At 46.3% G+C, this 26,191-nt stretch overlaps 1 protein-coding gene across 4 annotated transcripts in view; it reads left to right on the forward strand.

Moving 5' to 3' along the window:
• The window catches only part of SLC2A9 (solute carrier family 2 member 9), a 254,087-nt gene that overhangs the window by 87,102 nt on the left and 140,794 nt on the right, over positions 1-26,191 (forward strand). For all 4 annotated transcript variants that reach the window (XM_019453701.2, XM_019453703.2, XM_019453702.2 and 1 more), the window contains one exon: positions 9,766-9,911. In XM_019453701.2, coding sequence (XP_019309246.2) covers positions 9,766-9,911 — 146 coding nt within the window. The remainder of the gene's footprint in view (positions 1-9,765; positions 9,912-26,191) is intronic.

The raw sequence follows: 26,191 nt of genomic DNA on the forward strand, positions 1-26,191 counted from the left end.
ATGTTCTCTGACCACAACAGAATTAAGTTAGAAGCTAATTACAAAAGTATAAGTAGAAAATATTCACAGGTTTGGAAACTAAGATGTAAGTGACATACACTCCAAGTAATGAACATGTACTTCTGAGTAACCAGAGGGACAAAAAGAAATCACAATGGAAATTTTAAAATAGTTTGGATTAAATGATAATGAAAATACTACACAAGACATCTCAAAATTTGTGGACTACAGCTACAGCCATACTTCGAGTAAAATTTATAACCTCAAATGCAAAAAGCTAAAAATCAGTAATCTAAATTTCCGTCTCAAGAAGTTGGGAAGGGAATTTTCATTGGAGTGCATCAGCAAGATCAAAGTGAGTTCTATAAAAGATTAATAACATTGCTAAACCCTTGTGAGACTATTTATAAAAAGAGAAGGAATTAATAACTAATATTAGGGTTTAAATGGCCAGCTCCTGAAGCATTAGAGAGATAAGAATATATTGTGATGTGATATATTTGAAAACTTAAAGTGTACAAGTGCCTAGAAAGAGAAATCTTAACCAATAGTGATGTAAGAAGAATTAGAGTATCTGAATAGTCCTATTCTATTAAATAAGTTGAACATATAATTAAAAACCTCCCAACAAAGGTGATTCAAAGCTTCCTTAAGAGAGAACAACACCAATTCTGTATAAACATTTCCAGGGGGGATATTTCCCAGCTCATTTGATAAGATGAGTGTATCCTGGATAGCATATCCTTATAAGAACTCTACAGGGAAAAAATTACAGGCCAATATCATTAAGGAACATAGATATAAAAATCCTAAGCAAAGACTTAGCGAACAATTTCAACGATAAACAACATAAAACATAAAAAGATAATAGGTCAAGACCTAGCTGAGTTACGCCAGCAGTGGAAGATTGGATTAACATTTGAGAATCAGTCAGGGTGATTCATCATATTTACAGAATACATTTGAAGACAAAATTATATGATGATTTTGACATATGCAGAAAAAACAGTTGATAATGTTCAGTATCCACTTACGGTAAAAAAAAAAATGTAAAAACAACTCTAACCAACGAGGAATAGAAGAAAATTTCCTTATACTAATGAAGGCTGTCTACCCAGACCTACAGCAGTCATCATACTCAGTACTAAGATGTTGATAGGTTTTTCTCTGAGCTCAGGAGCAACACAAAATACATGCTATCACCACTCTGAGTCAACACAGTACGAGAGGTCCTAGCTAATGCCACGAGGCAAATAAAATTTTTTTTAACACAAGGTATAAAGATTGGAAAAGATGAACTAAAACTGTCATCTGTCACAGATGTCATGAATGCATAAAACATCTAAATCTATAAATAAACTTTAGAATGAGTGAGTGGATTTGGCTACCAGGGTCTCTGGATAAAAAGTCATCATACTTGTGTACTTGTAACACTAAATGCAATTTTATTTCTATACATAAGGTCGAGACACTAAAAGCAATTGTATTCTTATGTAGAAAATGAAATTTATAAACTATACCATTTAAAAGGCTGTAAAAACCATCAAATACCCACGAATAAGTCTAGTGGGAAATGTGCAATTTCTAATCTCCTTATTATCTACACAAAAATCTATAAAATATTATGGAAAGAAATTAGACACATACATGGGGGGTATTCCATATTCACAAGTTGGAAGACAACATTATAATGATGTTCCCTCTATGCTGATCTATAGATTCGATATAAACCCAAGCAAATCCAAGCAGGTTTTGTAAAATGGAAATTTCAGACTGCTTCTAAAATGTACATGGGAATACAAAGTGCTGAGAATTCACAAGATTATCTTCCAGAAAAAGAAAAATGGGAGAACTTAATCTGTGGGGCATCAACGGTTAGAAAGTTACAGTGGTTCAGGCAGTGCAGATTGGTGCAAAGAGAGAGAAATACATCAGTGGACTAGAAATGAGACTTCTGAAGCTGAGCCATACATATATGGACACTTATCTATGGTGAAGGTGTAGCTGGAGAGCTGAAGGGAAGAGCGTCTTTTCAATAAATGATGTCGGGTCGGTTGGGGTCACCAGTGGTTGGGAATTGCAGCCCCTGGCAGGCTGGTACTCAGTTGTGATTGTGCTATATGGGAACAGGCCCCAGTGGTAGTCTGATGGGGACTGCAGACTCCAAGAAGGGAGCAGATGTTAATATGCACCTGTGTTTTTATGCTTGGAATGTTTTATGTGAAATTTATTTTAAATGGAATGTTTCTATGTATTGCATCTTTCCGGAAACATGAGTTCCTGGGGTAACCGGGAAGGAAAGTAATATTCTCAGCAACCTTGAAAGAACCCCTTTTTGCTTAGGTCTATGGTCAGGAAATTTCTACAGGTATAACTTAAGTTATTATTGGTACATCGTAGCTGTTTTTGCAAAACAGAGGCTTATGGTTCAAGAGTTGTTATCTATATTTTTCTGCTGCTGCTTCTCTCTGGGGAGTTGTCTTAGGGATAAAGTCCAGATTGCGCCATCCAAGGTGGCAAATAACTGCATTTGTATTGACACCTGACATTTTAATGCCATTACAAATGAAACCTGAACACTCCTTGACTTCATACACACAATCAATCCCAGGTAGATTATAGCTCTAAAGATGAGAGGTAAAACCATAAATATCCTAGAAGGTAACATACCATATAATATTTTCATCATCTTAGGACACAGAAAGATTTCTTAAACAGGACAGAACAGCACTAGTTTAAAGTAAAAGAATTGATAAATTGAACTACATTAAAATTAAAGACTTCTTTCTATTCATACAAAAAAATCACCATTAATGAAGGGACAAACCACAGAGAGCAGGAAAATATTCGCGATGAATGAAATTGACAAAGGGCTCATACACAGAATACATTAAGAACTCTTACAAATCAATAATAAAAAGACAGAACATCTCTTACAAAAATGGCTAAGAGACAAAATAGGCATTTTCACAAGTTACATTAGTATTCCTCAAAAAGTTAAAAACAGAACTAATCTATGACCCAGTAATCACACTACTTACCCCAAAAATACAAAAACCCTAATTCAAAGGGATACATGCACCCCATGTTTATAGCAGCATTATTTACAGTGGCCAAACTATGGAAGCAGCCCAAAGTGTCTGTCGATAGATGATGGGGTAAAAAAGATGTGAGATGTCATGGAATATTACTCAGCCGTCAAAAAGAATGAAGTCTTGTCATTTGCAACAACGTCGATGGAGCTAGAGACTACTATTCTAAGTGAGATAAGTCAGAGAAAGACAAATACCATGTGATTTCACTCGTATGTGGAATTTGAGAAACAGTAAACAAGCAAAAGAAAAGAGAGAGACAAACCAAGAAACAGACTCTTACCTACATAGAGAACAAACTGATGTCACCAGAGGGGAGGGGGGTGGGGGGATGGGTGAAATAGGTGATGGGGACTAAGGAGGGCACTTGTGATGAGCACTGGGTGATGTGTGGAAGTGTCGAATCACTAGAGTGTACATCTGAAACCCATAGAACACTGTGTGTTAACTACACTGGAAATTAAAATAAATAAAATAAATCTCACTCGTAATTAAGGAAATGCACATTAAAACCACAATTGCTAAAAATTAAAAAGACCAGTAATGCCAAATATTGGCAAAAATGTGGAGCAAAGTATTTCATACGTCTCTTATAAAGGTGTAAATTGGTGTGATAATTTGGGGAAACTGGATTTATCTACCAAAACTGAACATACATATCTTACGGTTGCTGTATATATATATATTTGCCGTATATATATATTTCCATACATGTGCATCTACACACTTGTGTAAGCATGTTTATGGGGCACTGTTAGTGTTAATCCCAAACTGGAGAGCGCTGAAGTGTCCCTCAATGGGAAGGTGGATGAATTGTGATACTCTCACACGTTGGAATATGACACAGCAATAAAAACGAACAGATTACAGCTGTGTGCTACAGCACGGATGCATTTCACGTCTGTGAGAAACACAAAAGAGATGAAATACCAGAGAAATACATCCCCTTCCCCTGTGATTCTGTGTACATCCATCTTTGGTGACAGCATCAGGCTGGTGGTGACCTTGGGGGAAAAGGGAGAGGATGGTGGTCCTGAGGAAGCACAGGGTGCGGCTTCCGGGGGGCTGGTATTGTAGGTTGATTCGTGTGTGTGTGTGTGTAGGTTGATTCTTGACCTGGGTGGGAGTTGCACAGGCGTGCGCATTTTGTGATGATTCATCAGACTACATGCGTATTATCTGCGCGATTTAAAAATATATGTCATAATTTGGGGCGCCTGGGTGGCTCAGTCGGTTGAGTGTCCGACTTCGGCTCGGGTCATGATCTCGCGGTTTGTGAGTTCAAGCCCCGCATCGGGCTCTGGGCTGACAGCTTGGAGCCCGGATCCTGCTTCGAGTTCTGTGTCTCCCTCTCTCTCTCTGCCCCTCCCCACCCCTGCTCACACTCTGCTTTCTCTCTCTCTCAAAAATAAATAAACATTGAAAAAACTTTTTAAAAAGTATATGTCATAATTTGATTTTCAAAAGTCAAGACTTACTACATTCAGTAAATACTTTGGACTGGACTCAACTTTTTCTTTACCCCAGTAGGAAAACGTACATTTCCAGGTGTCCCTAGAGTATTTCTTTCAGCATCTCTGATTTCCCTAGAAAATGTTTTCCGAGGTCCCTTCTGCTTTTTGACGGCTAAGAGCTGACAATCCAATTGGACTCTGAGAGGAATCGGAGAGCTAAGCTCGCCTGTGTGAGGGCGTGTGCCCTGACTGCTCCTTGCACACCATCGGACCGTGCACCCTAAGGAAGGGGAAGGCCTTCTGGAAGGTGTAGCAGGCTGGGTACATTGGGACTGTTGTGATGTTTTAGATACAAGACATGCTGCCCTCTGCTCACTTCTCGGAGTCTCTGCTCGCTGTCTGACTGCCCACCGGGGGGCCTGCTCCCATAGACCACAGTTGTAACCAGGGACCAGCCTGCCAGGGTCCGCGACTCCAGATCGCTGGTATCTGCTGACCCTGGCCTTTCTGAGCCAGGATTAAACAAGTAACAGTAGAGCAGTAGTGGGCGGGAACCCATTCAGTACCTGGTTTGTTTCTTTTTTATTTATTTATTTTGAGAGAGAGAGAGAGAGAGTAGGGGAGGGGCAGAGAGAGAGAGACTGAGAGAGAGGCAGGGAGAGAGGCAGAGACAGAGAGAGAATCCCAAGCAGGCTCTGCACCATCAGCGCAGAGCCCGACGCGGGGTTTGAACCTACATAGCACAAGATCGTGACCTGAGCCGAAATCAAGAGTCTGACCTTAACCGACTGAGCCACCCAGGCCCCCATAATACACGTTAATCAAGCCCCTGTCTGTCCCAGGGCTGGTGCTGCAGGTGCCGTGCTCTCAGGGAGCTTCACTGTGGCTGCGGGTGAGGAAACAGACGGTCGAGTAAATACCAAACAAGAAACATGCAGAAAGCACTAAGCACTCGGGGGAGCCAGGACTGGATGCAGAGACAAAGAGCTGGGGAAGGGGCCAGTTCCAGCAGGTGGCCAGGGAAGGCCTCAGTGAGGAGGTGTGCTAGTCTCCCGGGGGCGGGCCTCAAACAATAGAGATCATGCTGTCAGAGTTCAGAAGCCAGAAGCCCAACATCAAGGTGCGGGCAGGCTTTGTTCCTTCCCGAGGCTCTGAGGGTGAATCTGTTCTGTGCTCTGCACCCCTTGGCCTTCCCTGACTAGCGTCTCTCTTGTCCCTGTCCCCATCTTCACATGGCCTCCTTCTTGGTATCTTCACATGACCTCTTATAAGGATGCCAGTCATTGAATTTAGGACACACCCTTATCCGGTATGACCTCCTCTTAACTTGAGTACATCTGCAAACAACTTCCAAATGAGGTCACTTTGCTGGGGGCTTGGTAAGACAGGAAGCACAGGCGGGGGTCAGCTTATGGGGCTGTGACAACCAAGGTTCCAGATAAACAGAGCAGCAAAGGCCAATATCCTACAGTCAGTATGCGCCTGGGGTTCAGCGAACCCCAAGGCTGGGGGCCCCTGGGGAGGAAGAGTGGCAAGAGATGGGGGTCGTGGGTCGAGAGAGGCCACTCAGGGGTGTGGGATGCCTGGTGCAGCACTACGGGCCTCGGATGACCTACCCCCTGGTTTGCCTGGGTCGCAGGACTTCCAGTGCTAAAACCGGGACAGTTCCCAGTCAACTGGCATGTGGTGGCTTTCATGTAGACTGCCTCCTCATTCGGCCCCGGTTTAGCCACCAGCATCGCATTTTGCCATGTCATTTCACAGCTGGGAGATGAGAATGGCCACCACTTATCGACAGCTTACTGTATGCAGGCACCTGCAAAGCATTTCACATACATCTCACCTGTGCACAGCACCTGTGTGAAGGGGGTATAATTACTGTCCCAGCTGTGGCTCTGTGCCCTTCACCGCCACCTCGCCGCCTCTTTCCCACCAGCTTTATCATTTTTTGAGAGGTGATTAGCCCCAGCGGGGAGGAGGAGCATCGGGGAAAGGAAACTGACAGTTTTTTAAGTGCCTGTCAAGTGACCACACGTGAGGCAGAAGGCTTATGTGTGATAATTTCATTGCCACTGCAACAGAAATAGACAGAAATTATTACCCTAATTTTATAGATCAGGAAGCCGAGGCTAGGAGAAGCTAATTGACTTGATCAAGGTCACCTGGCGAGGAAGCTGGGGCTCTGGGACTTGAGTCCTTGTACGTGTCTCCCCCTGTGGTGCTCCCCACCCCAGGCAGCAAGGTGCCAAGCTGGTCCCCGGCCAGCCAGTGCTTCCACGAGGCCAGCTGTTTTCAGCGTGTGTATTTTGGATAAAAATTCAAACAGCATCTGGCTTATGTTGTGACTTTGCAGATAATTCCCATCTCTTTGTACCTTAAGCGTGTTCGCCTTTCTGGTGAGGCAGGAAAAGTTGTTCTGGGCTGAGATGCAGTGAAAGAGATCCTCAGCTTATAAATTGGGTCACATAGTCCCTCTCCTAATTTTTTTTTTAAATGTTTATTTATTTATTTATTTATTTATTTTGAAAGAGACAGAGAGAGAGCAGGTGAGCACCAGAGAGAGAGACAGAGAATTCCAAGCAGGCTCCACGCTTATCACAGAGCCCGATGCAGGGCTCGATCTCACAACTGCGAGATCATGACCTGAGCCGAAATCAAGAGCCAGACGCTTAACTGACTGAGCCACCCAGGCGCCCCGAATTTTTTTTTTTTTAAAGGAAGGGTCTCTCTGACGGCTAGCGACTGGGGTGAATTCAGCTTAACTTGAAGCACGTTGATTGGTACCTAGAGTGTGTCGGGAGGTGCGAGAGGCATGGGGAGGCCAGGGCAGGAAAGAAATGTTTGATGCCCTCACAGTGTGGTGAAAAGTCAGGCAATAAGAATGAGTGTTGTCGGCACTGATTTGTAGAGCACTGCACAGTGAGCAGACGCCAACTCTCCCAGCCGCCCTGTGCAGTTAGGCTCAGTTCTTAGCCCATCTGCAGAGAGGGAAGCCGAGGCCTCATGGCCCGTAAGTTACAGGGATTCTCCCCGGGAGGCAGTGTGGCTCTGGGTGTGCCGTCTGTGCTCCAGACGAGCCGTGAGTCAGCCTGCGATAAGGTCTATAGACCTTTGTGGGCCTGTAAAGGGATTTGAGAATAGCCTTGCCCAGGTACAGGTGGAAAACTGGGCTTCTTGAAACTGACAAGCACCCTATAAAATGTTGTAAAATGGGTATAATAGTATCTACCCTACCTGAGTCCCGTGACTTACATAAAGAGACACGGTCAGCTAGTGGGAGAAGCTCAAGTTCTAGAATCGGAGACCTGACCTGTTGGGCAAAATAATCTCTTCGGGCCTCTCTGGCCATCACTTGGTGATTTGGGAAAGTTACTCCATTTGTGCCTCAGTTTCCTCACATTTAGAATAAGGATAACGGTAGTACATTTACTTCAGTGGGTTACTATAAAAATAGGTAAGTTAATAAATGTAGAGATAAGAAGGATCCCGCTCCTTGGTAAGCACTAGGCGTGTTGGCTGCTGAACACCACCAGTACTGTCTGCTACCACTACCTCCGCTCTCATTGCCACTCTCGCCACCACTGTCACCACCTCCTCCATCGGCATTATCACCACCACCACCACCACCACCACCTCTACCATCGTTAACCACCATGACCACCACCTCTTCCACCACCGCCATCACCTTCTCCATCATCACCACCTCTTCCGCCACTACTGCCATCACCACCACCACCACCACCGCCTCTTCCACCGGCACCATCATCTTCTCCACCATCACCACCTCTTCCACTACTACCACCGTCACCATCACCACCATCACCACCATCACCATCACCGTCATCATCACCATCTCCACCACCGCCATCATCACCACCATCATCATCATCATCACTACCACCACCTTCACTATCACCATGACCACCATCACCACCACCACCACCACCACCACCATCATCATCACTACCACCACCTTCACTATCACCATGACCACCATCACCACCACCACCACCACCACCACCACCACCATCATCATCGTCGTCATCACCACCACCACCACCTTCACTATCACCACCACTGCCATCACCACCACCTCTACCATCATTACCACCTCGCCACCATCACTACCTTCTCCACCACCTCTTCCACCACCACCACCACCATGACCGCTACCACCTCCATCACCATCATCACCACCTCTTCCGCCACTTCTGCCTCTTCCACCACTATCACCACCATCACCACCGCCATCACCATCACCACCACCACCACCATCACCACCACGATCGCCGCTACCACTTCTGTCACTACCACCGCCACCCCATCATCACCCTCATCATCATCACCACCACCACCACCACCGCCATTGTCACCATCTCCACCACCGCCATCATCACCACCATCATCATCACTACCATCACCGCTACCACCTCCATCACCACCACCATCACCATCACCGTCGTCATCACCATCTCCACCACCACCACCACCGCCACCGCCATCATCACCACCATCATCATCATCATCACTACCACCACCTTTACTATCACCACGACCACCACCACCACCACCACCACCACCACCACCACCACCATCATCATCATCGTCGTCATCACCACCACCACCACCTTCACTATCACCACCACCGCCATCACCACCACCTCTACCATCATTACCACCTCGCCACCATCACTACCTTCTCCACCACCTCTTCCACCACCACCACCACCATGACCGCTACCACCTCCATCACCATCATCACCACCTCTTCCGCCACTACTGCCTCTTCCACCACTATCGCCACCATCACCACCGCCATCACCATCACCACCACCACCACCACGATCGCCGCTACCACTTCCATCACTACCACCACCACCCCATCATCACCCTCATCATCATCACCACCACCACCACCACCACCACCACCACCGCCATTGTCACCACCACCGCCGCCACCATCATCATCTGTTTTCCCTTCTACGAAATCTGCCTCCCAGCCATGCCTTCTGGATTAAACGATACAGGGCATGTCAAAGCATTAGCGATTTGTGCAGAAAGCTTGGGGTAGTGTTGTGGCTGCAGCACTGTTCTTGTCAGGGCACGGCAGAGGGGGCGCCCTGACCCATGTCCCTCGAGGGAGACGGCCCTCTCGCTGACCGGGGTGCTCCTCCCTCAGAGAAGACAGACCTCTCACAGCTGCCGTTGTTCCTTCACAGGCATCGCCCTCAGCGCGCTCCCCATGTACCTGAACGAGATCTCGCCCAAGGCGATCCGTGGCTCTCTGGGGCAGGTGACCGCCATCTTCATCTGCGTTGGCGTGTTCGTGGGGCAGCTGCTGGGCCTGCCTGAGCTGCTGGGAAAGGTAAGTGCGGCTCGCTGGCCAGCCGTGTCTATTGTCATTTGATGCCACCCTCCCAGCTCCCACATCCCTTCCGGGACCAGGGGTGGTTGGAGGTGAGTCCTTCCTCCAAAGGCTTGTCCGTGGTGTTCCTGAGCACGCGGGCCTCTCACTCACCACTGGAGGGCAGTTATCGAGTTCCTTCGAGTGCTTTTGATTTTTTGTTTTTTTCCAGAACATAAAGAATGCATAACAAATGCAAACCTTAACAGAATGTTCAGATCCACCCACCCAATAACTGTTGTCAGCAGCTAATTTGTATTCATTTAGGCGTTTTTCTTTGCTTCTACAAACTCATATAAACATATAGTTGTTGTTGTTTTTGTTTTAATGGAACCATGCCACACGCATTGTTCTGCAACTTGGCTGTTTTCACTTACTGTATTTGGGGCATCTTTCCAAGATGTTTTGCTCTGCTCTACCTCACTCTGTCTTTCCTACATAAACATGTAGTTGCACAGTCTTCTGTTTTGGGAAGCAGGAGGGCCTGACTTTGAATCCCAGTTCAACAGCTGACTTGCCTTCTGGCCTTGGCAGGAAGGAAAGCCTCGCCCGAGTGGGGGGGGGGGAGGGTGATGAGGGAGGGGAGGACCTCCAGAGACCAGAGAGAGGCCTGGAGGCTGTGGCTCTCTCTCCGGGTAGAGGGGAAGGGGATGACTTGCTGTCGGAGCGTCCCGCCGGGATGAGGGGGGAGAGCGTGGCCTCCCCGCAGACAGCGGAAGGTTGGGGGGTGGGTCGGGAGGAGGTGAATCTTGGAGTGATAGGGGTGGTGCCTGCCGCCTGCCACGTCTGGCGCTTGAGCGGAGCACAGCTGACCAGCCCCGTGAGCGGCGCCCCTGCTCCAGCGATAGGAGTGCTCATGACAATGCGCACGTCTCGCGCGCTCGTTGTTTGTGCCGTCCCGAGCCTCACGGCTGCTCTGTGGGCGGCTCCCCTCTGCAGCCGTGGACGTGGAAGCAGAGAGAGGTGAGGTCAGACCTGACTCGTGGCTGAAACCGGAACCTGGGTCTGTCTGCTTCCAGACCCATGTATGGGGCGTGTCTCACACAGCTAAGAAGGGACACGCTGGGTCCCCTGGGAGCGGGAGCAAGATCCCGACGCTGATTCTCACGTGCGCGTTCTTTCCGTGCATCAAGCAGTTCTCTGACACCAGCCGGGTGTCCTATGAATCCACGCAATTCTGACACCATCTACCTGGACGCAGTGTCAGACCCCACAGGGTAAGGGCTCAGTCCCACGAGACTGTCCCCACTTCAGAAGCCAGTTGCAACTCTAGGTTGTCCCCTGTGCTTCCAACCGACTGGCCATGAATCAGTGGTTCCTACGACCTTCTCCTTGAGTTGGGTTAATTTGCTAGAACAGCTCACAGAACACAGGGACCCATCGACCCACGAGATGACGGGTTTCTCACAAAAGGGTACAACTCAGAACAGCCAGAGAAAGGAGACACGCAGGGGAAGGCAGACGGAGGGGATGGAGTTTCCCTCCCCACTCTGGGACGTCACTCTCCCAGAATCTGTGTTCGCCCACCTGAAGCTCTTGGAACCCCATCCTTTGGGGGGTTTGTGGAGGCTTCCTTACAAAGGAATGATTGATTAGATCATTGGCCATTGGCGACTGAACTCAGTCCCTGTCCTGTCCCCTCCCTGGAAGTTCCGGGTCACTTGGTTTTCTCCATGGTTACCCAGCCCCCTTCCTCGGGTGCCTTCCAAAGTCACTTCGTTAACATAAATGCGGGTGTGGCTTAAAGAGGTTTGTTATGATTATTGAGACACCTTTATTACTCTCATCTCTTAGGAAATCCTAAGGGTTTTGGGAGCTCTGTGCTAGAAGTGGGCAGGAGACCAAATATATGTTTCTTTTTATAAATCACAATAAGACAGTAAGAGCTTAGACTGGGAGAATACCAGCCCCTTTATGCCTTACCCTTAATAAGCCGAGGGCCAGCCCCTGCCTCATTCAGGGAAGGTTTTATAAGCTGAGGATTATGATAAGATTATGGGAGCTGGATGGCATTTATCCCTTAAAAATGTTTTTGGGGGCACCTGTGTAGCTCAGTTGGTTAAGCATCTGACTTCAGCTCAGGTCATGAGCTCGCAGTTCACGAGTCCGAGCCCTGCGTCAGGCTCTGTGCCGACAGCTCAGAGCCTGGAGCCTGCTTCGGATTCTGTGTCTTTCTCTCTGCCTGTCCCCTGCTCGTGCTCTGTCTCTCTCTCTCAAAAATAAATAAAAACATTAAAAAAAATGTTTTTGAATGTTTGCTAACACTTTTTATTGTGGTAAAATATACATAAGGTTGACCATTTGCAGCATTTTGACGTCTACATTTCCATAGCATCATACGTGACTTTTTATACTTCACCTGATGGAGGTCACTTCCGAAGAATCTACTTCCGATCTTTTATTATCAACCCTTTGGGGTTATTATGGCCACGATTTTTTTCTCTTTTGCAAAAACAGAAATAACGCACGCTTAATATTTGTGGTTGCCACACGCATGGTGATTTCTAGAATTAGTGCAAGCAGGTGGGAAACAATCTACTTACCAAAGTGAGATCCCACATTAGAGAGGCTCTTTTGCTTTTTGTTTTCAAAATATTTTAAAATTCTGAAAGTCACCGTTATGTGTGTGGCAAAAATAAAAATATTATAACAATCACAGCCTCTGTTCTTACATGTAAAAATGTATTTATTTTTTAATGTTTATTTATTTTTGAGACAGAGAGAGACAGAACATGAGTGAGGGAGGGGCAGAGAGAGAGGGAGACACAGGCAGCAGGCTCCAGGCTCTGAGCTGTCAGCACAGAGCCCGACACAGGGCTTGAACTCGTGAGCCGTGAGATCATGACCTGAGCCAAAGTCAGACACTCAACCGACTGAGCCACCCAGGTGCCCCATAAAAACATATTTTAAAGTCAACAGAGAGACCTGTTGTCCTCCCAGAGTGAAAAAGTAAATAAGCATCTGCTTCAGTAGAGGTTAAGTTTTTCTCTTTCAGGGGGAATTCCAATTTCTTATTGGACTCCTCTCTTGTAAATCAGTGTCCGGTCCTTTCTGCCACCAGGCTGGGATCCCGTCTCAGCTCAGGTTGCTGTCAAATACCAGAGGTTGGGCGGCTTGAGAGCAAGAGAACTCTTCTGCATGTCGCTGTCCAGTTCTCCCAGCACCATTTGCTAAAGAGACTGTCTTTTTTCCATTGGATGCTCTTTCCTGCTTTGTCAAAAATTAGTGGGCCGTGCGTTTGTGGGTCCAATTCTGGGTTCTCTATTCCATTCCATTGGTCTACGTGTCTGTTTTTCTGCCAATACCATGCTGTCATGATGATTACAGCTCTGTAGTACAGGCTAAAGTCTGGGATTGTGATGCCTCCCGCTTTGGTTTTTTTCTTCAATATTACTTTGGTTATTTGGGGTCTTTTGTGGTTCCATAAAAATTTTAGGATTGTTTGTTCTAGCTTTGAGAAGAATGGCGGTGCAATTTTGATTGGGTTTGCGTTGAATGTGTAGATTGCTTTGGGTGGTATTGACATTTTAACAATATTTATTCTTCCAATCCATGAGCATGGAATGTTTTTCCATTTCTTTGTGTCTTCTTCAATTTCCTTCATAAGCTTTCTACAGTTTTCAGTGTACAGATCTTTTACATCTTTGGTTAGGTTTATTCCTAGGTATTCTATGGTTCTTGGTGCAACTGTAAATGGGATCAGTTTCTTTATTTGTCTTTCTGTTGCTTCATTATTGGTGTATAAAAATGCAGCTGATTTCTATGTATTGATTTTGTACCCTGCGACTTTGCTGAATTCATGTATCAGTTCTAGGAGTCTTTTGGTGGAATCTTTCAGGTTTTCCAAGTAGAGTATCATGTTGTCTGTGAAAAGTGAAAGTTTGATTTCTTCTTTGCCAGTTTTGATGCTTTTTATTTCATTTTGTTGTCTGATTGCTGATGCTTGGACTTCCAACACTGTTAACTAGACCACTTTCTTAAACTGTACACAAAAATAAACTCAAAATGTATGAAAGACCTAAATGTGAGACAGAAAACCATCAAAAACCTAGAGGAGAAAGCAGACAACAACCTCTTTGACCTCAGCGACAGCAATTTCTTACTCATCACATCTCCAAAGGCAAGGAAATTAAAAGCAAAAATGAGCTTTTGGGACCTCATCAAGATAAAAAGCTTCTGCACTGCAAAGGAAGCAATCAGTAAAACTAAAAGGCAACCAATGGAATGGGAGAAGATATTTGCAAATGACATATCAGATAAAGGACTAGTATTCAAAATCTATAAAGAACTTACCAAACTCCATACCCGAAAAACAATCCAGTGAAGAAATGGGCAGAAAACATGAATAGACACTTCTCTAAAGAAGACATCCAGATGGCCAACAGACACATGAGAAAATGCTCAACGTCACTCATCATCAGGTAAATGCAAATCAAAGCCACCCTGAGATACCACCTCACACCGGTCAGAGTGGCTAAAATGAAAAAATCAGGAAACTGTAGATGCTGGCGAGGATGTGGAGAAACGGGAACCCTCTTGCGCTGTTGGGAATGCAAACTGGTGCAGCCGCTCTGGAAAACAGTGTGGAGGTTCCTCAAAAAATTAAAAATAGATCTACCCTAATGACCCAGCAATAGCACCACTAGGTATTTACCCAAGGGATACAGGAGTGCTGATGCATAGGGGCACTTGGACCCCAGTGTTTATAGCAGTGCTTTCAACAATAGCCAAATTATGGAAAGAGCCTAAGTATCCATCAACTGACGAATGGATAAAGATGTAGTTTATATGTATACAATGGAATACTACTTGGCAATGAGAAAGAATGAAATCATGCCATTTGCAGCAACATGGATGGTACTGGAAGGTATTATGCTAAGTGAAATAAGTCAGTCAGAGAAAGACAGATATCATATGTCTTCACTCATATGTGGAACTTGAGAAACTTACCAGAAGACCATGGGAGAAGGGAAGGGGGAAAAATAGCTATAAACAGAGAGGGAGGGAGGCAAACCACAAGAGACTCTTAAATACAGTGAACAAACTGAGTGTTGGGGGGGAGCAGGGCAGAGGGGAAAATGGGTGATGGGCATTGAGGAGGGCACTTGTTGGGATGAGCACTGGGTGTTGTATGTAAGCCAATTTGACAATAGATTATATTAAAAATAAAAAAAGAACGAGAGAACTTAGTCCTTGCAGTTCTGGAGGCAGGAAGCCTGGGATCAGGATGTCAGCGCGAGCAGGTTCTGGTGAGGGCCCACTTCCTGCCTCGTGGACGGCCGCCTTCTCTCTGTGTCGTCAAATGGGGAGACAGATCCTCTTTCTCATACAGGGCTCCACCCTCATGACCTGATCACCTCCCAGAGGCTCCATTCCTAACATCATTGCCTCGAGGTGAAGTTTCAACATGTGATTTTTTGGGGGACACCAACATTCCATCCATAGCAGGCCCTTTGGTCTTTCATGAACCTCTGTCTTCTCCTGTCATTTGCTCACTCCTTTACCCGTCCAGCACACTCTGGAACACTGAGCTGGATGCTGGAGCTGCAGCTTTGGGCACGTCCACAAGCTGGGTATATTCTGCACCTTTATGATGACCACGGTCCGCATGGACTGTGTGACCCTGGGAAGGTCACCCACCTCCACGAGCCAGGGGCCCCCTTGGTGGCAGGCATGCTTGCAGGTCCTCGAGCTCCACTCCAGCACGCCTTCCTCTGGGGAGCTCCTCTGACAAACAGTGACACTGTGCAGCACGTCCCCAGAACAGACACCCTGCACACGTCCCCGTCCCATGCTTTATTTCTGTTGGCTTCGGCTTCTTTTCCCTCCAGTAGATCCTGTCTTGCAGACGTGTGTGTGCACAAAATCCAGAGGTTTGCAAGTTTATTCACTCATCCAGAGAGTGTTTTAGACAGCTGTTCTGTGCCACATGTTGGACTGGTTCCTGGTAGCCGTGTACAGAGGTCAGACTAGTCCTTGCCCTTGGGGAGTTCACAGGAAAGACAGGTAACCGAAGATGACCAGCACGATGGGGGAGAGGTAGGACACTATCCTAGAGCGGGTGCCAGGAATGGTTGGTTGTCCTGTGAGAAGTGACATTTAAACTCATGCCTTGAGGGTTGGTAGGATTTACCCAGGCCAGGAGGGTGGGGGCAGACAGAGGAGAGTGTTTCAGGCAGAGGACACAGTATGAGTGAAGGCCCTGTCATTTGTCTAGAGGCAAAACCCCAGGGGCACTAGGGCACTGAGAGGGAGAGGGGTGGGGGCATGGAAAGGCAAGCGGGGGCCACACACTGTGAGTACAGTGAAGGGCAGGCAAGATGAGGGGCTTCAGTGGCCCTGTGATGGCTGGGGGGACATGCCTTGTTCAGTGAGAGCAGCTGCTACTGTTTCCGTGACAGATACTGGGCTGCAGGCGATCAGTTTTCTGATTTTCAAGAGAAGTTAGAATCCAGATCTTCATGTCAAATTTCTTGATTTTTTAAAAAAAAGTTTTACTTATTTATTTTGAGAGAGAGGGAGAGAGAGAGAATCCCAAGCAGTTTTTGCACTGCCAGTGCAGAGCCAGACGTGGGGCTCAATCTCACGAACTGTCGTATCATAACCTGAGCAGAAAGCAAGAGTTGGATGCTTAATGGACTGAGCCACCCAGGTACCCCTACTTCTTGATTTTTAAATATTGGAAACCAGTTGACCTTGAAAAAAACCCTCCCATTTGTGGTCTGGATCCTGCCTCGTGGGCCACTTTTCACACACCTTGATGAGGAGCGTGGGCACCTGTGGAGGCTTCTCTTCATTCGGGAGCACTGAGCCATCATCCACCAGTGGCAGTAGGACAAGATGTACACTTAAAAGAAAGACTTGGGCTGCCACGTGGAGAGCATATTGGATCCCAGCCAAACCCGGAGAGACTGCGCTGGTCCGGTGGGGAGACAGGAGCTTGGTTTCGAGTAGTGGCGGGGGACAAGTGGACACGCTCGATGGGGAATGGCGGCGTGCCTTGTTAGAGGTGGGAGGAGTCAGGATATCTCCTGGTGTGTGGCAGGTCAGCCGGGTAAGGTGGGGCACCAGATGCTGAGGTAGGGAGCCCCGGAGGAGAAGCAGCTTCACAGATGCAGCTTCAAAGATGACAAGGTCACTGAAAGGAACCGTCCAAATCACAGAGCAACTTGAAGGTGGAGCTGACTTGAGGCCCCGGGTACCTGGATTCCCAGGCAGGTGCTCCCTCAGCAACAGGTGCGCAGGCCCGCCTTCTGGCCCCGAGCCAGCTGAGCAGGTGTGCCATTGGTGCCCAGGGACTGTCTTTTCCCATCAGATTGGATTTTTCCAGCATCTTGGACCTGGCCACAGGCTGTTAACTCGGTGAATGCCTTATTTTCAAACCCATGCTCCAGGAAGATGGATATTGGGCTTCTGGTACAGGAAGGAATGTCAGATCAGAACTTTTCATTCATCTCAGTGGGGATTGGTGGTATTCTGGCTACCTGAGACGCACAGTTATTTCACTGAGTGTCAGAATCTCATTTTCTCTATGTTCATCCTGTTTCTCAGTTACCTTCAAAGACAGGGACAACTCAGCTTGTGAAAAGGAAAAAAAAAGTAAGAGGAGAAGGACTGCATTTACATGCAAACAATTGCTTTGAAATGCAGAGGTTGGAGGGAGTAGTGGGAGGACTTTTAGCACAGTCGCCAGAAGGCCAGATGGGGAAGTGAATGTGGGAATTAACACTTGTGCTGCGAATTTAATCAGACACACATTGTAAAACATGTGGGAGTTGAACATTTATGTGACATTTTATGCTTCCAAAGGATATTTTGCAAACATATTAATTAGCTATTTCTCCTGCAGTGAGGAAGAAGAAAGGCACTTCCATGAAAATTGTAGGCAGAAGTGGGAGAAGACAGGGGAACAACTTGGGGCCGTAAATGCTAGGTTTCGACCACCTGGGGAACATCCGTGGTGGGTGAGCTACCAGGCCAGGGAAGACCTGTGCCAGTTCAGGGCTCATCATTGTTCTACTGGGGACACACTTCTCCCACGACTGACATCCATTGTGTTCTTTTGTAGAAATATTGTGGGCTCAGCTCAGAAAATTTGAAAAACAGCAAGAAGGAAGTAAAGCCACTTGAAATTCGGCCATGTTAGGGGAGGATGGTACTTTTAGTATTTTGGTCCGTTTCCTTCTATGTTTCTATGTATCTGTTACACGGTCGAGATTACTGTGCCTAGCTTTGTGTTCTGCTTTTAAAGAATCACTTACCACCATATCAGGTTCCTTTCTCTGCGTCACTAAAGATTCTTTACAAGCACATTCGTAAAGTGTAAATAAACGTTTCATTAGCATCATCGGGTTCCATCACAAAGGGGTCTAGGAAGCCATTGTCGGGTATTGAACTCGTTTGCCTTTTGAGTTTTCACTGTGAATAATATTGAAACAGACAGCTCTTTCATAAATCTTTTTTCCCTTGTAAAAAAGTTTGTATTTAAATTCCAGTTAGTTAGCCTACACTGTAATATTAGTTTCGGGTGTGCAACATAGTGATTCAACACCTCTGTACAACACCACGACAGGTGCGCTCCTTAACCCCTGTCACCTATTTCCCCCAACCCCCCGCCCCCACATAAATCTTTTAAGTCTTTTCTGTTAACTTATGTGCTTGATTTTTATGACTGTGATGCATCCATACCCATTGTATATAATGTGAAAGAATTTGGAAAATGAAAACATTAAAGCTTCTATACTTTACCATTTCTGGATAAACATTCTAATTTTTAATTTTTCTTTCCATTAGTTTTAATCATATAATCTTGCCCCCACACACGCATTTAGTTCATTACATGTGTATATCTTTTTATATGCTGATTATTTTGCAACATTATGTGGAGAAGAAGTCATGGGAATTATTTGGCATGATAATAATTGTACAGTATTTTGTTTTATGAGTTATGATCATCTGTTTTATTGTTCTTTTATTTTCTGGACATCTGGATTGTTCTGGTGTTTATTAAAGAAACACTGCAGTTTGAAAACTTGAGATGAACAGTCCTCTGCATAAATCATTATTCAGCTCTCTAATTATTTATGTGGGTTAGTGCCCCAGAAATGGAAATAGTAGGTCAAAGAATATAAATTTATTTAAGGCTTTCATGCATATTATCAAATCTTTCCCCTGAGGGGCTGGCTCCATTTTCTTTCCCACCAGCAGTGTTCAAGAGCATACCTGTCCCTATACCTTTGTCATCCACAAGCATTTAAATAACTGGTATTTTATAGGAGAAATAATATAGCATCACATTATAGTATGATTTTGTGTTTATTAGTGAGATTAGATATTTCATAAGTGCCTGAGTTTCCTGTTGGTGCTATAAGAAATCACCACAACAGAGGCTAAGATGTGTTCTCTCATATTCCCGGAGGCCGAAATTCCAAACCAGTTTCATCGGGCCAAAATCAAGGTGTCAGAAGGTCTTGTTCCTCCAGGGGCCCTAGAGGAGACTCTGTCCCCTGCCTCTTCCAGCTGTGTGGCTGTCTGCACTCCAAGCTCTCTGTGGTCACATTTCTTCCTGGGTCTTCCAGGGTCAAATTTCCCTGTGTCTCCCTCTTATAAGGATTGCACTTAGGGCCCACCCAAGTGTTCCAGGATAATCTTCCCATCTGGAGATCCTTAACTACAAAATTATTTTTTTGCCACATAACTTACTTCCAGTTTCTGGGATTAGACTGTGGATACCTTTTAGGAGGTCCTTGCTGAGCCTACCACAATAAGCTGGTTTTCAAATGTTTCTTCTGTAAATGGTCTATATAGTCACGCATCTTCCTTATGCGGCTACTGGGATGTTAAGGATTCTGTTAGTAACTTTTACAATCCCTTTTGCTATTAGGAATATTAACAATATCCTTTATGACATTTCCTTTTTACATTTAATTTCCTTTTTATTTTCAATGTGTGGATTATAAAATATTTTTATGTATCAAAGGCTTTCTTCTCCTCTGAGATTTCTTCTACTTTTTCTTTAAGTTTATTTATTTTGAGAGAGAGAGAGACAGAGAGAGAGCGAGCACACACACGCAGGGGAGGGGCAGAGAGAAAGGGAGAGAGAGAATCCCAAGCAGTTTCCACACTGTGGAGCCTGGTGCAGGGCTCGATCTCATGAACCGTGAGATCATGACCTGAGCCAAAATCAAGAGTCGGATGCTTAACCAACTGAGACACCCAGGCGCCTCTCTTCCACTTGTTTTTAGCTTAGAAATTTCTTCCCCTCTCAGAAGTACAATGAGTATTCATCTGTATTTATTTGTGGGTTGTTTTATGGGAACAGTTTTTACATTTAATTCTTAAAATCTTTTGAGTTATTCCAGAACATGGCGTAAAGCATTTAAGTGGAGCATTTCCCCATCTCTCTTCCCACTCTTCCTCAACTACTCACTAATTCAGACCACCTTTCCCCTGTTGATTTTTGGGGTTGCCTTACCCACACGTTCCATTTGTGATACACATGAGTTTCTGCTTCTGGACTGTCCACTTTGTTCCTCTTGAATTTCTGTGGTGAGGGCACACCCCTGCTTTTTTCATTATTGTCACTTGAGTGTATATTTCATACTGCCGTCACCAGTCTTCGTTTTCAAAACTGTGTCAGAAACATTCACTCGTGTGTTCCTCCGTGGGAACTCTGAACCTTTCCTCCTTTCCCAGCACAAACAAAAATGTCACTGGAATCGAACTTTTGATTGGAATTGTGTTAAACCGATTCGTGAATTTGGACTCAGTCGAGACTGTTTTCCCTAATTTATTACTTCCGCTGAGAAGCGTGCCTCCCTCTGCATTTAGGTTTTCTTTCTACCACTCAGTTGTTTTTGTTGCTGTTGCGTTCCTAAGAACTAGAAACGGTAATTTTCTTATTAATTGCTTAGGTATTTTGTAGCAGGTTGCTGCTACCGGAGGTTTTCCCATTATGGTTTTTAACTAGTTGTTAAAGTATGGGAAAGCTCCTGATTGTGTGTGGTAATCTGGAAGTCTCTGCTGCTTGCTCATAGTTCTGTTTCTTTGTTTGCTTACCTAGACAACTCAGATGGACGTTTATTGATAGCATCTGCAGCGAATGCCAGTTTGGCCCCTTCTTTTCTAACAGTGACGCTTCTTATGTCTTTATTGACCTCCATGTCTTCTTGCGTTGGCCACGGTGTTGACTGGAGGAGGCATTTTTGTTTTTCCTGATTTATTGGGAACACCTGTTGTGTTTCACTACTGGCTATATTAATTTTTATTAATTTGAAATGGATATTATTTATCCTCGTTAGGAATTATCTGTCCCATCTTGGTTTTTGTAGATGATCAGCAATGCGCAAAATATCTCCTGATTTCTATTAAGCTATTGATGCTTTTGTGTTACCAGACAGTCAGTTATCAGATGTGTTATAACACTAGAATGTCTTATTTTAAACCATCCCTACATACATTCCTGGGATACGTCTTCCTTGGTTGTTGTGGAGTATTTTTACATGTTAAATTTGATTCACTCATATCTTGTTTAGTGTTTGTATACTTACGTCAATAGATAAAATCTGTCTGGAGCTTTTAATGTTGAACCCATTTTTTTTTTTATCTCTTTTCACCTTTCACTCTTTCTAGAGGATTCTGTAACATTAGTTGGTATCAAAAGAACTTACTAGTAAAACAGTCTCGACCCAGTCTTGTCGGGAAGAAATTCTTTGAAGAAGCTTTATCAGTTTCTTCTTTAACAATCTAATCTATTTTTTCTTGGGTCAATTTTGTTAATTTCTGCCTTTTCAATAAAGTTATATATCTCATTGACACTTTTAAATACGTCTGCAGATATGTATACAACTCTAAGTTTTAATGTCCTGTATGTCTTTATATCTTCTCATTTGATCTAATTTGATTTATTGGACTTTGCTGTCTTTTTTAAAACAAAACTTCTAACTCGTTGCCTCTAATTTTGTTATTTGAAAGACTAAACTCTGTTATTGATTTTACTGCTTTCCAGTTTTATAAATTTCTGCTTTTTTATTATTATTTATACATTTTTTCCTTTGAACAGAGATTTGCCAACATTCCTGAGATTGTAATATGCCACTTTCTCAATGTGATTGTTTTCTAAATAAGTTGTCATTTTAATTTCACATTCAGAACAATTACTTAGAACAGTGTTATGAATTCTACCTCAGGTAGATGTGACTTTGTTATTGTCACTCATTGCCAGTTGTGTTTTGTTGCATAAAGAGAAAGCAACCCATTATGTCTCTTTTGGCGAACAAATTGCGGTTATTCTGAGGTCGGTTTGTGATCAGCCTGGGTAAATGCTGCACGTTTGCATAAGTACATAGCTCATTCTTACACCGTTATACCATGCACACCTGGCATTATGAAATGATCATGATTTCATCACAGTAATTATCGCTGATCTACAAAATACAAAGAAAGGATCTCATGGCAGAAAAATTCCCCATGAGATTAAGAAAGGGGTGAAAAATGTGATTCTGTAATAGAATGAGCTCCAGAGAGAAGGTCACAGAACAGCTCCAGCTGCCGTGTGGGGTGGTGCAGGGCGGTGTAGGGAGGGCAGTGCCGTGTGGAGCCGTGTGGTGTGGGGTGGGCAGGGTGGTGCAGTGGGCATATGTGTTGTGGTCCCAGCACCACCACCCAAGCGCTGAGGGATTTTGAGTAGGTTACTACACCTCTCTTAGCCTGTTTCCTCACCTCTTCAATGAGGTTATAATGGCACCTGTTTCACGGGGCCTTTGTAAGATTTGGAGAAGGACATACATGCCAGGCCCTTGGAACCGTGCGTGCAGCTGGTGCTAAGTTGATGTCAGCCAACATCTCATTTAAGTCACGGAGTGGCACTTGGAAATACGTATTACTACTTTCTGTTTTACAGATTATAAACTCGGGCTCAGAGAGGTTTAGTAATCACCCAGCAACTGCAGCAAGGAAGCAGTGGGGCCTAAGCTTCCTGGCGTGGAAGCCCGTGACCTCTGTGCAGTAGAACCAAAGTCCTGACTTGTTGACGGAGAGGGAAGGGGGGTGTCCCCAGAGCTTAGAGTCCTGGATAGGAAGCCAGACGGGGCGCAGTCCTCTTCCCAACCCCCGGGCGCCTGAAAGCACTTACTTTCTGAGAGCTTTTGATCTACAGCTCTCTCGGCTTCAAGCCCTGGAAGGAGAGAGAGCTTGATTTTTGTAAGACTGTAAGGAGAAACTCGTTCGTCTGTGTTAAAGTGATTTCAAGCCCCAAACAGCCCAACATTTTTATGCTTCAGTGACTTCGAAATCGCACCTCTCCTCTTTGAAATGAAGAATCTCATTTTGGGTGTGACCCAGATGCTTTCTGTAGCCAGAGAACTTACTCAGCGGGGCTGGGAGCAGCTCCCGGATGGGTTTCCTTTGAAGGGAAACAGGAAACGAGAAAATTGGAGACTGTCACCTCTGCACGCTCACTTCAGAGCCGCTCACAGGCTGATGTCCGTGCTCCTTCAAATGACATTGAGAGACGCGAATCTTCTCTTTTAGATAATTCAGGCTTTTCAGATGGGGCAGTTCGAGTCCTGTTAGCTTCTGGACTCAGCTGTAATTCATAGCCTGCCTCTCGAAGTGTGGTCCCTGCCCAGACCAATGCCTTCTGAATCTCAAATTCTGGGGTTGCAGCTCAGCGATCTGTGTTTTAACCAGGCCTCCAGGTGCACCTGATGCCTGGTCAAGTGTGCGAACTCCTAGAAGAGTGATTCAGAGCGAGGACCCTGGGACCAACACGCAGGTTAGGATCTCGGCTCTTCTACTTACCGGCTGTGTGTCTTGGGGCAGGTTGCTCACCCTCTCTGTGCTTCAGTATCTTTGTGAGTAAAATGAAGATAAAATGTGCACAACTCACAGAGTTGTGAGAATTTACCTTCTCAGGATGATTCAGCCTGGCATTTAGGAGTCAGTCCCTCGGTATTAGCTCTGTGCCGTTGTCCTGCGGGTGTGGGATGTGTGCTGGACAGTCTACATGCGTCACCTCTTTGCCGTGCACCTTCAGGGTTGGTCGTTCTCACGTCAGTCTTCCCCAGACAGTCCCCTCTCAGACACTCTCTTCGTCCCGTTTCAGAGTCCAGTGGTCCTTCCCCTGCTGGTCGTTCCCAGGCACCGAGGTCAGAGACCTCATCTTTGAACTCTCCTGGGTCTGAACATGGTGTCAGTGACACTGAGATGCTCCCTAAGTGTGGAAGGAATGCACAAACCTTCCGTGACCTTAGAATGGTGAATACCCCAACCCATGAATTTTCTAACGCTTCCTCACCCCCATGCACACAAACAGACCCCCATGCCACCTGCTGAGAAGTAAGTGTATGGGCAAGACTGAGACCACGGACTGCTCAGAGTACTGTGACCTTGGGCGAGTGACCTCTCCTGACCCCGAGCTCCTCATCACTGAGAAGAGGGGCTTGGACTGAAGTCGCCCCAAGGCTCCTGTCTGCCCGAGCTCCAGCGGCTCCAGCCGTGTGGTGATGCATGTCCCTGGCCTGGGGCACCTGGGCCCCTCAGCTCAGCTGGCGTCTCACTCTGCAGGCAAGGAAGGTTGGAGGGATACAGAGATACGTTAACAGTTCTTGAAGCCATGCCGTCTGGAATCTTAAAGAAAGTCTTTGAAGCTTGCCTGAACTTTGCTGTCCCGTCTTCAAGACAGCCCAGGGGAAAGCGAATAATTGAGCTGCCCTCTGGGTGCGTGGCCTGGAGTGGGTGTTGCAAGGCAGAGAATCCCCAAGCCCGCGTGGGGAAAGGTGAGTGGCTCTGGAGATGGCTTGGCCAAGAGGCTCCTGCCCTGCGACTCTCTTGGCCCCGACCACCAGTCTGGAGTTGCCGTGGGGCAAAGCCTTGAAGGCAGAGGCCGTTGGGCAAAGGTCAGGCCGAGAGCAAGGTCTGCACCTTCACACCTGGGCTCGGAGAGCCAAGAGCTGACATTTGGCGTGGGCCCCTCCGCTCTCAGCGTGTTACTCGTGGAGTCTGTGCAGTGACCCTAGGAATCAGGCACCGTCGGTATCCTCCCCATCTCACAGGTGAGAACTGAGCCACAGCGTGAGATTAACGAATGTGTTTCAGCTTCACCCAGACAGCAGACAGCAGAGCTGGGTTTGAGCACAGGGTACTGGAATCCCCCCTGCTGTTGCCATTTCGGCCTTGGCCTTCTGGGCAGATCCCAGAAGCAGTTGCATCAAGGCGCTCCCAGTCCGTGGGCAGCTCGTCCTGAAGGACACAGATCAGAGACACATCTAGGAAATCACTCAGTAATAAATGCTCTGAAGCAGAACAAAGCCAGAAGGAGGGAGGGGGTGGCAACGCAGGCTGCTTTAGACAGGGTGGCCGGTAAGGGGAGGCCCCTGGCGCTGAGAGGAGCAGGAAGCAGGGGGAGTAGATGAGACAGATCTCTGGGAAGCAGGTCTTAGCCCTTCCCCAGAGATGTCTCTGCTGGAACCCTTTCTGAACCTGGCTTTTCCCCTCTCCCTGCTGCTGCTGCCTGTCTCCCTCCAAGTCTCAGTCTCATTCAGCCCCTTTCTCCCTTTCTCCCACTGATGCCCCCCAATTCAGGCCCTGTTCCTTCCTCCTCTGGACCACTGCAGGTGACTCAAGTCTATAATCTCCTACATCCGTAGTAATTCTGATCAACTCGTTTTGCTCAAATGAAACCAGTATTTATTGAGTGTCCACAGTGCATCAGACCCCCAGAGGTAGTAAGGCAGGCAAAGTTCCTGCCTGCAAGGAGCTCACACTGCTGGAGGGGCAGATGGAAGGGACAGCAGACAGTGAGGCCCATGGAGGGGGGGATCCCGAGGATGAAAGGACCAGGGAGCAGCCCCAGCACAGTAGAGGAGGCCCAGGGAAGCCTTGAGAAGGTGGTGTCCGCCCTGAGGGTTAGGGGATGGCTAGGTAGCCAGGTGGGAGGGGAAACGCCACCCCAGGCCAGGCAAACAGCCGGTGCAAAAAACCAAAGACAAGACAGAGAGAGAGCTAGGCATGTGAAAAAACCGACAGTGCCTCAACAAGAGTGCCAGGGAGGCCACAAGAGATAAGGGGGACGGGTCAGCTGGGGCCACACTCACATTCTGCCCGCCCCCGCACGCTCCTGCCATTTCAGGCCTGCCCGCCACACCACCTTCTTCTGGCAGTGCTTTGGTGGGCTTGCGCCACGCCCCTCAGTGGGAGGGCACAGAGCATGGTGGAAAATGCTCCGACCTGGAATTCAGAAA

Source organism: Panthera pardus, unplaced genomic scaffold, assembly GCF_024362965.1.
Source record: "Panthera pardus isolate Hobbes unplaced genomic scaffold, ASM2436296v1 HiC_scaffold_13, whole genome shotgun sequence".
Lineage (NCBI taxonomy): Eukaryota > Metazoa > Chordata > Mammalia > Carnivora > Felidae > Panthera > Panthera pardus.